Source organism: Anthonomus grandis, chromosome 1, assembly GCF_022605725.1.
Source record: "Anthonomus grandis grandis chromosome 1, icAntGran1.3, whole genome shotgun sequence".
Lineage (NCBI taxonomy): Eukaryota > Metazoa > Arthropoda > Insecta > Coleoptera > Curculionidae > Anthonomus > Anthonomus grandis.
This window is the reverse complement of record NC_065546.1, coordinates 30,845,665-30,858,869: the sequence shown is the minus strand read 5'-3', so window position 1 is coordinate 30,858,869 and position 13,205 is coordinate 30,845,665. Positions and strand designations below refer to the sequence as shown.

General features: G+C 32.7%; 1 protein-coding gene and 1 long non-coding RNA gene across 2 annotated transcripts; both read left to right on the top strand.

Moving 5' to 3' along the window:
• Nucleotides 1–10,408: 10,408 nt before the first annotated feature.
• Nucleotides 10,409–11,329, top strand: LOC126741190 (uncharacterized). The gene is made up of 3 exons (XR_007662137.1): nt 10,409–10,540; nt 10,600–10,954; nt 11,020–11,329. It is a non-coding gene; the product is annotated as an uncharacterized LOC126741190 (long non-coding RNA).
• A 19-nt stretch (nt 11,330–11,348) lies between these two features.
• On the top strand, nt 11,349–12,517 carry LOC126744736 (uncharacterized). The gene is made up of 2 exons (XM_050452274.1): nt 11,349–12,323; nt 12,380–12,517. The coding sequence occupies exons 1-2, from the start codon at nt 11,370–11,372 to the stop codon at nt 12,515–12,517; spliced, it is 1,092 nt and encodes a 363-aa protein (XP_050308231.1). The 5' UTR covers nt 11,349–11,369.
• The last annotated feature ends 688 nt before the right edge of the window (nt 12,518–13,205 follow it).

The window sequence follows — 13,205 nt, the reverse complement described above, 5'->3', positions numbered from 1 at the left end:
GTATATTTTGGCCTTAGTTAACAGTTGAATAAAGGTAAAAGTGCAAATTAATAATAGTATTCTAAATAGAGGGTACTGCTACAATGTTAACTTAAAAAAAAACAAGAAAAATTATTGATACAAATCACAATGTTTAAGACCGCTATATAATATATAATTTAGTCAGTTAAAGCGTAATTCACTGTGAATGCATGACGTCATAAGCCCCCAATATCACATTTACGCATGACCTATCATAGGTCATATATGTATATTACAAAAATATATAAAGTGTGATGAAATGTAATATGATATTATTATTATTATTATGTATTCCTCCTCTCTGTCTATTGCACAAATGCTACCGATATTAATATAATTGATATAGTGAATTGTTACCCTATATTTTTTTTGTTTTTAGCTTTTATATGTTTTTAGGGTTTAATGACTTGTTTTCTAAATAATTATAATTGGGAAAGTCTTTATTCTTATTTTAATTGTAATTAGGTTAGTATGTTTTAACGGTCTGAGCAGCACATGCGCGCTAGCTCGTGTGTGTGTTATCGGTAGTTTTTATAATAGCAGTTCAGTCCGCATTACTCTTAGCATTGTGTAAATTCTTGTAATAAAAAAAATATATAATTTTCTATGTACAATGTTTAAGTGGTAATAAAAGTCTTTTGAATTTGAATTTGAAATATATAATATAAAATCTAAATCAAAAGAAATTACAAATAATAAAAGGTAAAGATTGTTCGATACCAATAAGTCCGAGTAATATACATGTATTTTTAAATGTATATTTTAGTAATTAAGTGTAATATGAAATATAAATTAAAAGAAATTAGCAATAATAGAAAAAGGAAAGAATGTTATGATACGAGTAAATCCGGGACACCAGCTTCGCCAGTAGGGTCAAGCCACCCTACATGCCTCCTTTATAAGTACGCTTTAAACCACCACGAGGCAGCCACGTTGAATGATATAGCCACAGTGAAGCTGAACTTTCAATTAATGGTCACCGGGTTGATTCTTGAAGTTGTTGCAGCCACAGTACTCGCAATAAGTGGATGAGCCGACCCACAAGGCAGGGACAGGACCATTAACGGTAGTAAACCCCAAAGTTAAAGTTTTGAATTAAAAAAAAACCTAAAATACAACCATTATAAGTATTCCAGAACCATCCTTATAAGAACCAACAAATTATATATAATGACTCACCGCCACGGAAGGTTTTTCTTCCTGTAGTACAACAAATCTAGCTCCAGAGAGATCAGTCTGTATGGCCAAGTAATTCCAGCATTAGCATAAGCTCTAAAGTAACAATTAGCTCAACTAACATAAGCTCTAAAATAACAATTCTTCCCCCGATAGCTGCCGATGGAGCTACAGAGAGCGAAAAGATAAATAACTCATGAGCATCAAGCTCCGGGCCTTAACTGGGAGCCACTGCAACAACGAACCTGACTTGATTGGCCAAAAATTACCGCACGCTGCTCAAGCACCTTCTGACACCACTAACTCGACTGAACTAAGATGGCCGAATCGAAACTCCCTATTTATAGAGACGACGAAACTACCGGAAATTTAGTGCTATTCCTCTTCCTCGTCAAAACAAAACTATAGAAAAAAAGCAACCCGTTTACATCTGCCACAAGAGCGACAACAGCTTTAGTTCAAGCCCGTTGCCAAGCATCGCCGGCGAAACCACAATATGCAGGTGGAAGACGTCATGCCCGTGTCAACACGAACAAGAGGATGTAAGACAAACTCCGTGGGCATCAGAAATGCCGGCAACAAAGTCCTACCGGAAATGACGGTCACAGGCTCCGCTACCAACAATTTTCAGGAAGACCATGGTGCCATCAGAAATTGGGTAATTATTGTATTCATTTAAATGAATTCCAAAAATACATACACCAAAAGATAGCCGACTCCCCGCACATCCCACTGAACCAACATTTCAGAGAAATCTATCGCGATCGGCCAAATATCCTGTAAAGAATCAGTTTCAAACGTGACAAGATATCTCAACTCGTAAGATTTTAGGGTATTCCTTGACAACGCTGTGAGTACTATAGCGCCCACATGATCCAGTTAGCAAAACCCAGTCACGTGAACTTAGCTAACATGCGCCGAATGTCAAAACAAACATCAAGATGAAGTCAAAACATCGGTCCCCAAAAGAAATCCTCTCCCCGAGATGAAATCTTACAAAACAAGGCGAACGAGGAATGCCAAGAGGTAAGTAAGTCGCCACAATAAAATTATACAAGCCGTCATCACAGTCGATCACAACTACTGGGACTCTCAACACTCCCACTTCACAAATCCTGTACAGGGGTTATAGGACAACAATGAAATTCTCCTTTTAGAAATCAAACAGGATATTGCGACCAATCAACAACAGAATGATAACCAGTGAGAAAATACGAAATACTGGCACAACAGAGTGGTGCCAAACTGAACCCACACAACCGCGAAACCCAACAGATCAGTCACGTCACAGGGTGCAAAGCCACAGCGAAGACTCGTAGGGGACAAGCTCAGGAAACGCATAGTATCAAGGTAATGTTTTACATTGTCACCATAATGGCACCTCAAAGAGAATTTATTAATAAGGTACTGTACTTATTATAGTCAATAAATATTCAATTACTATTACAACAGTGTATCTTTGTGGTCTCAACCTAGCAGATACAACTTATTTGAGAACTTCAATCCTTTATAAGAAGAAAGGTGGAGGCACCTAGTAATCCTCGATTTCTGAGGTCCCTAAACAGAATTGACCCATTACAAGATGTTAAAAAAGTGCTGAAAATATCATTCATTTGGAAAGTACCGGCCATAGACGGTATCCCCAATTTCTGGCTAAAGAAACTACATGCAATTCATCAGAAACTGACAATAGCATACAATCATATAATAAATGAAAATCGGAGTATCCCTGCATGGCTTACAAAAAGAAGAACTCATCTAATACCAAAACATGGGAAAACTGATGATGCCAAGAATTACCGCCTCATCAAATATGAATCCTCTATGATGTTTGAACATCATATATAAACTATTAACAAAAATAATGTCAAAAAGGATCTATTGAGTCAGGTATTTGACTCAAAATATGTTCACAGTTCTAAAAGAACAAAAAGAATGCATAAAAAGAACTCCTCGTACGGATGTAAAGACCATCTCTTAACCAGCGAATCACTTTACAGGTGCTGCAAAAACTACAAGAAAAACCTTTCAATATGCTGGACAAATTACAAAAAGGCTTTTGATAATGTACCACATAGCTGGCTTATACAAACACTAAGCATATATCAAGTATCTCCAATTGTAATGAATTCCGTAGCAAACATAATGAACTTATAGAAAACAAACTAGAAAACCTAAAGACCAAAACAGCAAGCATAAGAATTAAAGAGATTCACATTAAGAATGGTATATACCCGGGAGATTCTCTTTCGCCATTGATATTTTGCATGAATCTATTCCCTTTGGATATTAATTTGGACAAGTCTGGCACTGGTTACACCTGCAAAAATAAAGCTGTAAAAATCAGTCACCTATTGCGTTTTGATGACCTTAACCTAATAGCCAAGGAAGAGGATGACCTTACCGGGCAAATCAGATTTGTTAAGCAATTAAACGAGGACTTTTAGATGTGATTTGGACTAAAGAAAACTCACAAAAGACCAAAACATAGAACTAAAAAACAACATTACAATAAGAGAATTAGAAACACACCAAACCTACAAATACCTTGGCATTGAAGATCATGTAGACCAACAGAAAAATTTAAGAACAAGATTAAAGAACTTGTATTACCGAAGAATCAGGGGTGTATTGAAGTCTGAGCTGAATGCGAAAAACAAATTTCTCGACATTACATTATGGCTGTAGTGCCATACAGCTTCGGTATAAAAAAATGGACACAAACACGTAACACATCCATGTAAACCTGATTAATTACCACATCATAAGCATCGATATTGTATGAAATATTGGGATTAACATCACTTGAGTAAATACTACCAAAGTATCTGGCAAAAGCTTGTTTTGTACAGTTTTCGTATAAACATAATTTATAAGTTGGTGCAGCATATACAGTTATTACGTAGAAATAAAAATGTTTATTCAAGGATAGTTTTACTTTTAATATCATTGTCGCTAAATGCGATTTTTACATTATACCGTTTAAAAATTAGATTTTGCACCTATTAAAACACCGCATCCTTCAGTCTTACCAGTACCTCTATAATCTCGATATTAATATACATATTAAAAATACTAAAAGAGCAAGATTCCCATTCCTTGACATAACCATGTTATTGCCTATTATTACAAAAATATCATACTTTTCATATCTTATATAAATTATTATTAACTTCCCTCAATTTGGGGTCAAGACAGCGCACATTTGGACAAGTATGAGTATTAGTTTTTAAATCAAAAAACGAGTTTGCACATGAAGAGAAAACATAATCACTTATTGAGGTGGAATTAATTATTGGAATCGTTTGCTCCAAACTCGATAGCAGTTGTTGCTGCTGACGTAAATTCAGATATATTAAAAGAAATTCTATGTTTATCATTCCTTTGTAACTTTTCACAGCTAAGAGGCTTAAGCGCGGCGCCCACTGAATCGGCATCGACCATCTCGGCACAGTCGGTACAATCGGCCGGATTTGCTTCACATGTATTTAAATGGGGCCGCGAGCACTGAATCGGTTTGGTACGTTCGGTCGGTTCGGTTTTCTCCGGCGACGATCTCATATTGTGAAAAGGGCAACTTTTGCCTATTGCACTGAAAGCCTGCGACTATTTTAGCATTTTTTCGCATAGAGTGAGGAACTGTCTCAAAGAATTTTAAAAACCGTTGATTTGATAAACATGTCAAACGAAATTTTAATCGAAGCTGTTCGCAATTTTAGAATATTGTATGACAAAACACATATTATCATGATAATTTGGAGGAGGTATCCAAATTAACTGGATGTTCTAGTAAGTCATTTATTATATCTTAAGTCGGTGTTTTCGTTTTGTTCTGTTTATTAAGTTGGCATCATCAGGAGATTTTAAAACTCAGTTTTATTTATCTGATAATGCCAACTTGGTCGGCGAAATGTGCGAGTGTGAAAGTTCTAGTTTTGGTGTTAAGCGGTGTACAACTCTTGCTTTGAATATAATTTATGTTTTTACAAAAATACAGAAAAAAAAGCTTATTATATAGTTTCAAATGCACGTTGGAATGTTATGTTATAATTTATTTTATTTGACTCTATACAGGGTGTCCCACAACGAATGCCGGCTATCTATATCTCGTAGTAAGTAGAGTTCAGAAATTATTAAAATTTGACAGTATACCAACGTTGAGGCGTAATTCAGCTAAAATAATTTTGAGATGGCGCAAAAACTAGTTGTCTTAATGATACAGCCATCCTCTTTAAATTATTTTCTAAATAGTGGGATATAAAAAAATTAAAAAGGCGGAGGCATGACACTGTACAAAATCACTCTAAACATATTTTCGTAATTTTTACAAAACTATAAGGTAAAACTTGGTTTTAGATTTGGGTTAAATGTTGGTAACAATTAAGTGAAAATCTCACTTTATATCATTATATGTCTTTTACATATACAGTGCTTTTCTTTAAAGTCCCCCCCCCATTTTTTTTGAACGGGTCAAAAAAAATTTTTGAAACTTGGCATAAGTAAATTGGTCTATAGATACTATTTCTCACTGTAAACTAGGTAGTTGTAAATTCCAAGATGGCGGCTGGGCGACATCTTAAGAAAAAATTTTAAATAGAAAGGGGGGTCGTGTGGTACCTCATTTTAAAGGTCTCAATGAGTACTTTATAAGCCTGAAATATTAGACCCACATTTTAACTCGTTTCAAAATGGCGGCCTAATAAAAAAGTATTTTTTTTTATTTTAACGTTTTACATTTTTATGATTTTTGAGTAGGTAAAAATCAGTGTACGAAAATAAATGCGTCACTATTTTATTTTGACATAAAAACACAGTTCTAAATGTCAAAATAACACATAAGCGCCATCTTGAATAAATGCATTAAATAGAAATCTTGTGTTACCTCATTTAAAAGGTTTTATTGAGTACTTTTAATATTTATTACAGAGTAAAATGTGACATACGAGGGCGGTTCAGTAAGTCTTTAAAAACCAAAAAGTTAATCTTTAAATCCAAAATTCAAAAATTATAAATTATTTGTATTTTATTATTAAAAACGTTAATAAAATCGCAACAGTGTATTTTTTTGGCTGTTACTTTTAGACAGGTCAAAACGGAGTCCACCGAGTCCATGTAATAAATATTAAAAGTACTCAATAAAACCTTTTAAATGAGGTAACACAAGATTTCTATTTAATGCATTTATTCAAGATGGCGCTTATGTGTTATTTTGACATTTAGAACCGTCGTTTTTATCTCAAAATAAAATAGTGACGCATTTATTTTCGTACACTGATTTTTACCTATTCAAAAATCATAAAAAGGTAAAACGTTAAAATAAAAAAAAATACTTTTTTATTAGGCCGCCATTTTAAAACGAGTTAAGATATGGGTCTAATATTTCAGAGTTATAAAGTACTCATTGAGACCTTTAAAATGAGGTATCACACGACCCCCCTTTCTATTTAAAATTTTTTCTCAAGATGTCGCCCAGCCGCCATCTTGGAATTTACAACTACCTAGTTTACAGTGAAAAATAGTATCTATAGACCAATTTACTTATGCCAAGTTTCAAAAATTTTTTTTGACCCGTTCAAAAAATAAATGGGGGGGGGGGACTTCAAAGAAAAGCACTGTATGTATAAGTATGTTTCCCAAGTTTCAGAGTTTCCAAAATTTCATAGAATTTGGACGCAGACATTCTAAAATATTTGAAAAACATTGCTTCGTCCTCCAGCAAATCATAAAATAGATGATGATATTATCTGAAACCTCTTCTTTTCAAAAAAATATCATGCATCCAAAATCGCCTACGCTTTTCTACGGCTTCTACTTCAGCACAGGCTACTGCAATCATAACATCCTCTTTAGAAACTGAATAACTGCTAATTTTTTTTTATAAAACGCTTAAACGGGAGCTTAATCACAAAACTTCTATATGCTCGAATAGTCTAACCACTTTTAAACGTCTTACATAGGAGTATTTCATCAATCTCGGCGGCCAAAAGTCCGTTTTCCGAAATCGGGCCGGAAAAGATTTGATACATGTTTTTAGGTATCTGTTAAGACTTCTAAAATATAAAACATTATTTTATATTTCTTTGCGGCTTAAGAGCGTTCATCACCCCCTAATTTCTATTACATGGATAACTCTTTTGCTTTAAAAGATATTTTAATGAGATCTTCACTAGTATTTTTTAAATATTTAACAGAAGAAGCGAAGTTATTTGTTTATTATTTTTTTTTAAATATTGATATTTTTCTTTTTAATAAAAAAAAAATATAAAAAAATAAATAAGTTCGCCTCTAGTAAATGCGTTTTTAAGAAATTAACCCTAATAACATTTTATGAAATTTTTAATAATAAACCTAGCAAACGTGTAATAGCAAAATATGGCAATTTTCATCAAATTTTAGAATATTTACTACGTCTCGGCATACTTGGCAGCATTGCTTTATGCTTTATCGATCCAAGATCTACTGGCGAGCGTCGTTCCCGTGTCACCCCAATGTTAAAAAATATTAATATATAGTAATGTAATAAATTATGTAGGTTGAATATTAACAAATACGAAAAGTTTGGACTACCTGATTTTAGTTATTTTTCGAACTTTTGCCCACAATCCTTTTTGGTTTGTGATGTAGCGTTGATGTGTTTATAAATTTGCCGTACGCTGCAATATTATTAATAATTGTTATTAGTAGGCAACTAATAACAATTAATAATATTAGGTACTTAGGTTAGATTAGTAGGATATTTAGTAAATTTTGTTTTTTTTTGTTTGAATTTTTAAGTCTGTCTGCAAGCGACTGTCGCCGCGCCATCGCGTCGCCTCGGTGCCGCCTTACCCCATTGTTAAACAATAATGTTATATTATACACAGGTAGAATAATAAGAAAAACGAAAATTTTAGACTGGGTACCTGAATAACTGTAACTTTTTACGTACCCTAACACTTTTTAGTTTGTGATGTGCCGTTGCATGTATATGGAAGTCTGTCGTGTGCTATTTTTGTGAAAACTGTGAACTTTACTGTTATAGTGTTTTTGTTTTTATTGTGCAAGAGCAGTTATTTTTTGAAAAAATGGGAAAACGTAAAGACGGTAAATCCAAGGTTTACTATTCGCGCCGGAAATCAGGGAAACACAAAAAGAGTTATTATCTAACTAATACCAAAAAGTAAGTATGGATTTTAACAATTTTTTTTTTGAAAAAGTAGATTTATTAAAAACAATTAGATAAACAGTAGATAAATATTTCCAAAAATTATTTTATTATTTTGTCTCATTGTAAACATAAAAATATAATGTATTAGCATCTTACTGGAAATAAGATTTTAAAAATAGGTTCTTTTCAAAGATAAAATCTTACTATTTTTAAAAATTATCAAATGTCTTAAAATCTGTACATACATTTAACATTTTTTTTAATTTAATTTTTTTTTTGTATTATTGTATTAATCTCTATCCAAATCTATATTTTAGATTTGGCCATTGCAAAAACATACTAATTTTTTGTCATTTATTTTAGTACTTTCCGTACTTCTGCTACTGAAAGTATGCCAATTCATAACACATCTGAAGAGGAAATAGAAGTTGAAAGACAAAGGTTAGTGCTTTATAATTATCTATTATTTTATGCATCGTAACTGGAAAATTCAAACATAATATCTATTTTATTTTTTAACGTGTTTTTGGCGCTTTTTATTTCATACAGAGTGAGCCAAATGAAAAATGCATTTTTTGATAGCGTTTGAGGTTTAATAGTACGTCAACTAAAACTGATTTTAGTTGACGCTTTTAATTAATTTTATTAAGTTACCTATATTAAAAGTATTAATACATTAAATTCCTAAACCAACATATAATGCTATAAAATAATATAATGTATAAATTTCTTGGAATTTTATGTAAAATCTAAAAATCAAATAATATATAGGGTGTGTAATTTAAAATAAGAAAGTTGACATCTACTTCCGGTATAACCAGACGTGATATCGTAATGCGGTTTTCACCGGCTAGTAAGGCTTTGTTCCCTGCTTTAAATGACGTAAGAAAATATATATAGTTGTATTTGACTTTCTTTAAATAATCCATCAGAAAGGGTAAATCACAAGTAAACGCCCTCTAGTGTATTTTAGGGAAAGTAATTTGACAATTTTTTTTGGTAGAAAAAATAAAGCAACAAAGGACTTTTAAACAAAATTTGTTGAAAAAAAATCGGTTCAGTCAGTGCCGATTTTCAGCTGTTTTTATATTTCAAGATAAAAACTCCCCCCACCACTTTATTTGACATTTGACAGAAATTTTTGTAAAAACTTTTTTGTGAGAAAATTCTTCTAGAATAGTAATATAATATTTTGAGGTGTAGGTTGTTAGAGATTTTTTTGGCAAAAATGCAATTTTAAGATTCAAAGAAACTGTAGCGCCCTCTAGCGGCCGACCAATGAACTTCAAAATAATTTCCGGCTTTTTTTTTGGGCCACTTTTATAACATTTTTTTTTCAAGGCAATACGATTATTAGGGCCTGAGATATAGCCGGTGAACATTCTTATTTGCCCACCCGGTACATAATATGTACCCAATTGGCCCATATTTCTTATTTTCTAATGATTTGTTTAAAAAGTGAATATGGAATGGTTTGTAACAAATTATTTTTAAAAAATTCGATGAAAAGCGTAATACCTAAACTCGTGATAAAAACTAAACTTTCATTTTGGTCATATTTTTTTTTATTATTTTTTAATTAGTTGAGTTTTTTAATTATTTATTTTTTATTAGTTTTCATATCAAAATATTACTTTTAGAACATCTCCTGATACCATAACTGACTACGTTATAGAAGGAAGGAGAATCGTAGATATTCAGAAGCTTTTTAAAGAAATCCAGAATTTATCCAGACACCCTCCATTTAATTGCACAATTGCAGATATGAACATTTTGACGGAAAATAGAAAAGGCTTAAAAAGTTCAATTTTACTAAAGTGCAAAATGTGCAATTTAGAAAAATACCTCAATCTGTTTACTCAAGATGAGTCTGAAACATCCATGGACATAAATGCCGCAGCAGCCTTAGCAACCATTTCAACGGGTATTGGATTTACTGCCGCGGAAGAATTTATGGCCATACTGGATGTCCCTTTTATGTCTCCAAATACATATCAGCAGCACCATGAGTTTGTGGGAGAAAAGATAAGGGAAACGGCTTGGAAAGCAATGGAGGAAGCCGCCCAAGAAGAGAGTTTATTGGCCAAAGAATTAGGAGAAGTAGACCAATATAATCGCCCCTGTATCACTGTTGTGGCTGATGGTGCTTGGAGCAAAAGGTCTTATAATGTTAATTATGATGCTGCTTCAGGAGTTGTAAGTTTACTATGATTTAGTTAAATACTTAATTTTGTTTGATTTTTTTTGTATTTTAGGCTTGTATAATTGGACAGAGGACCGGAAAACTTTTATTTCTTGGAATCCGAAATAAATACTGCAGCTTTTGTGCATACGCCAGTGCCAAAAACATGGAAGTCATTCCAGATCATACATGTTATAAGAACTGGTCAAATACATCCACAAGTATGGAATCCGACATAATTGTGGAAGGATTTCGAAAAAGTATTGACATGTATAATATTATTTATAAAAGACTTGTTGGGGATGGTGACAGTAGCGTCTATAAAAAACTGATCGAGGCTCGCCCATATGGAAGTTTACATGTGGAGAAAATTGAGTGCAGGAATCATTTATTAAGAAATTTTTGCTCCAAATTGCGTGAAATATCTAGTAAGTTTATTCATCATTAGCATTAATTTTTGAAAAAGCTATTAATTGTTCTTTATTTATTTTAGGTAAAAAAAGAAGCAACAGTACAAATAATCCGGTTTCACCATACCTGCGCAAACATATTTTGAACAATATACGAAGGATGAGAACTGCTGTTGCAATGGCTGTTACTCAAAGAAATAAAGAAGATAAAAGCTTTAGTATTAAAATAGAAAATCTTACTAAAGATTTAAAAAATATACCATCCCACGTATTTGGAGAGCATCTAAACTGTACAGCCATAGGATATTTTAGATGTGATAAAAAGTTTGGAGAAAAAAATTATATTGAAGAAATGAAGGCATGTGGGGTTTTGCAAGACATTGAAGTTTGTCTAAATAGACTCATGTTGCATGCTTCCAGTTTGTTAAGAAATATGGACAATAATGTAGCTGAACATTATAACTCTGTGGTATGCAAGTTTATTGGCGGAAAGCGCATCAATTTTTCAAAAAGAGGGTCTTATCAAATACGGTGTGAAGCTGCAGCCCTATCTTATAATCTTGGAAGCGGAGAATACCACAGACAAATTTTTAAATCAATTGCTGAAAAAAGTCCTTCTGGTCATACAAAAAAATTTATTAATAGAGTTAAACAAAGACGTATTAATACTCTTAAAATAAGACCAAAAACCCTATTTAAAAAACGAAATAAATCAATTGCGCTTCCTGATAAAGATTATGGGGATCAGGAGGCAGATAATAGCATACAGCCAGACATGGAAGAAAATTTATTTGAAGAAAAAAAAAAGGAATTTTTAGAAGAACTCGAAAAAAATGAAAATGAGATTAAGGATTTAGAGATTAGTACCAGAGGACAAGGAGGAAATCCAAAGTGGTATCAAGAAAGGAGTTTAAGGCTTACAGCATCAAATTTTGGAAATATTTGCAAAATGCTAGAAAAAACAAATTGCAAAAATAAAGTAAAAGCAATTCTTTATTCCAAGTTTCGGGGCAATAAACACACTAAGTATGGCACCGAAAAAGAACCATTTGCTATTCAACAATTTGAGGAAACCTACAATTTAAAAGTTGAAATGTGTGGTCTTTTTATTGATTCCGAATGTTGTGCTTTGGCTGCTAGCCCTGATGGGCTAGTTGGCTCAAGAGGATTAGTAGAAGTAAAGTGCCCATCAACAGCTTCAGCAATCAGCCCTACAGAAGCTATCAATAAAAAAATAATCAAGTTTGCCACCCTTGATGAAAATGGACAGATGCATTTAAAACAGAACCATGATTATTTTTATCAAATCCAAGGCCAGCTTCATATCACAAAAAGAGATTTTTGTTATTTTATTTTATGGACACCTATGGGGATGCTGGTAGAACAGGTAAGCTTTTTGTTTTAAGTAGTAAGATATTTGGTATAACGAATTTATTATTTCAGATTTGGCGGCAGGACTCATTCTGGAATGACAAAGTGATAGGAAAATTAAAAAGTTTCTATTACAATTGTTTATTACCGGAAATTATCGACCCGCGATATAGTAGAGGACTGGAAATAAGAAATCCATCGAGAAAATAACAACATTTTAATTTTAAAATAGGTATATTAATAGATTTTTGCAAATATAAAACTGTACTTTTTAAAATAAAATTTAAAATATAAGTATGTATATAATTGTTTTTTCAATAAGATTAGGGTAAAATGTATAACAGTTCAAAAAAAATGTTTAAAAAAAAAACAATTATACATAGATTTTGTATAAAAAATGTATATTTTTTTAAAAATGCCTCTTAAAAACTCCCCCGTACATCATTAACAAAAAGTCTCGCAAAAAGTTTAATAATAATTGTAGCAAAAAAAAAATTATATGAAATAGGATCGAGCACCCCATTTCAAAGAAAAATTTTGCCAATAATCGACAATCGTAATGTCTCATTATTCAAGTTTCATAATTCCCTGCGCCATGCTATTCCATCCTCACCAGATTTATATGACACGAGAGAACCTATCGGTTTGGTCGCCGCTTTGAAATGACCCCTTCCCTTCATCCTTCCGCTGAGTGTTGCCATATGTTGGGTGAGCCAAAAAATCGCCTATATTTTGAAATCCGAGTTGGTCACGTGCTGATGGATGCTCTTAAAAGGTAAAATAAACATAATAAATTCCAAGAACTGTACAAAGATATCGCCGCGTCGGTATTTCCTAGTAATTTGCATGAAAAGGCAGTGCCGCGAGTGCGTAGGTATCGATCGTCCCCAAAGGAACA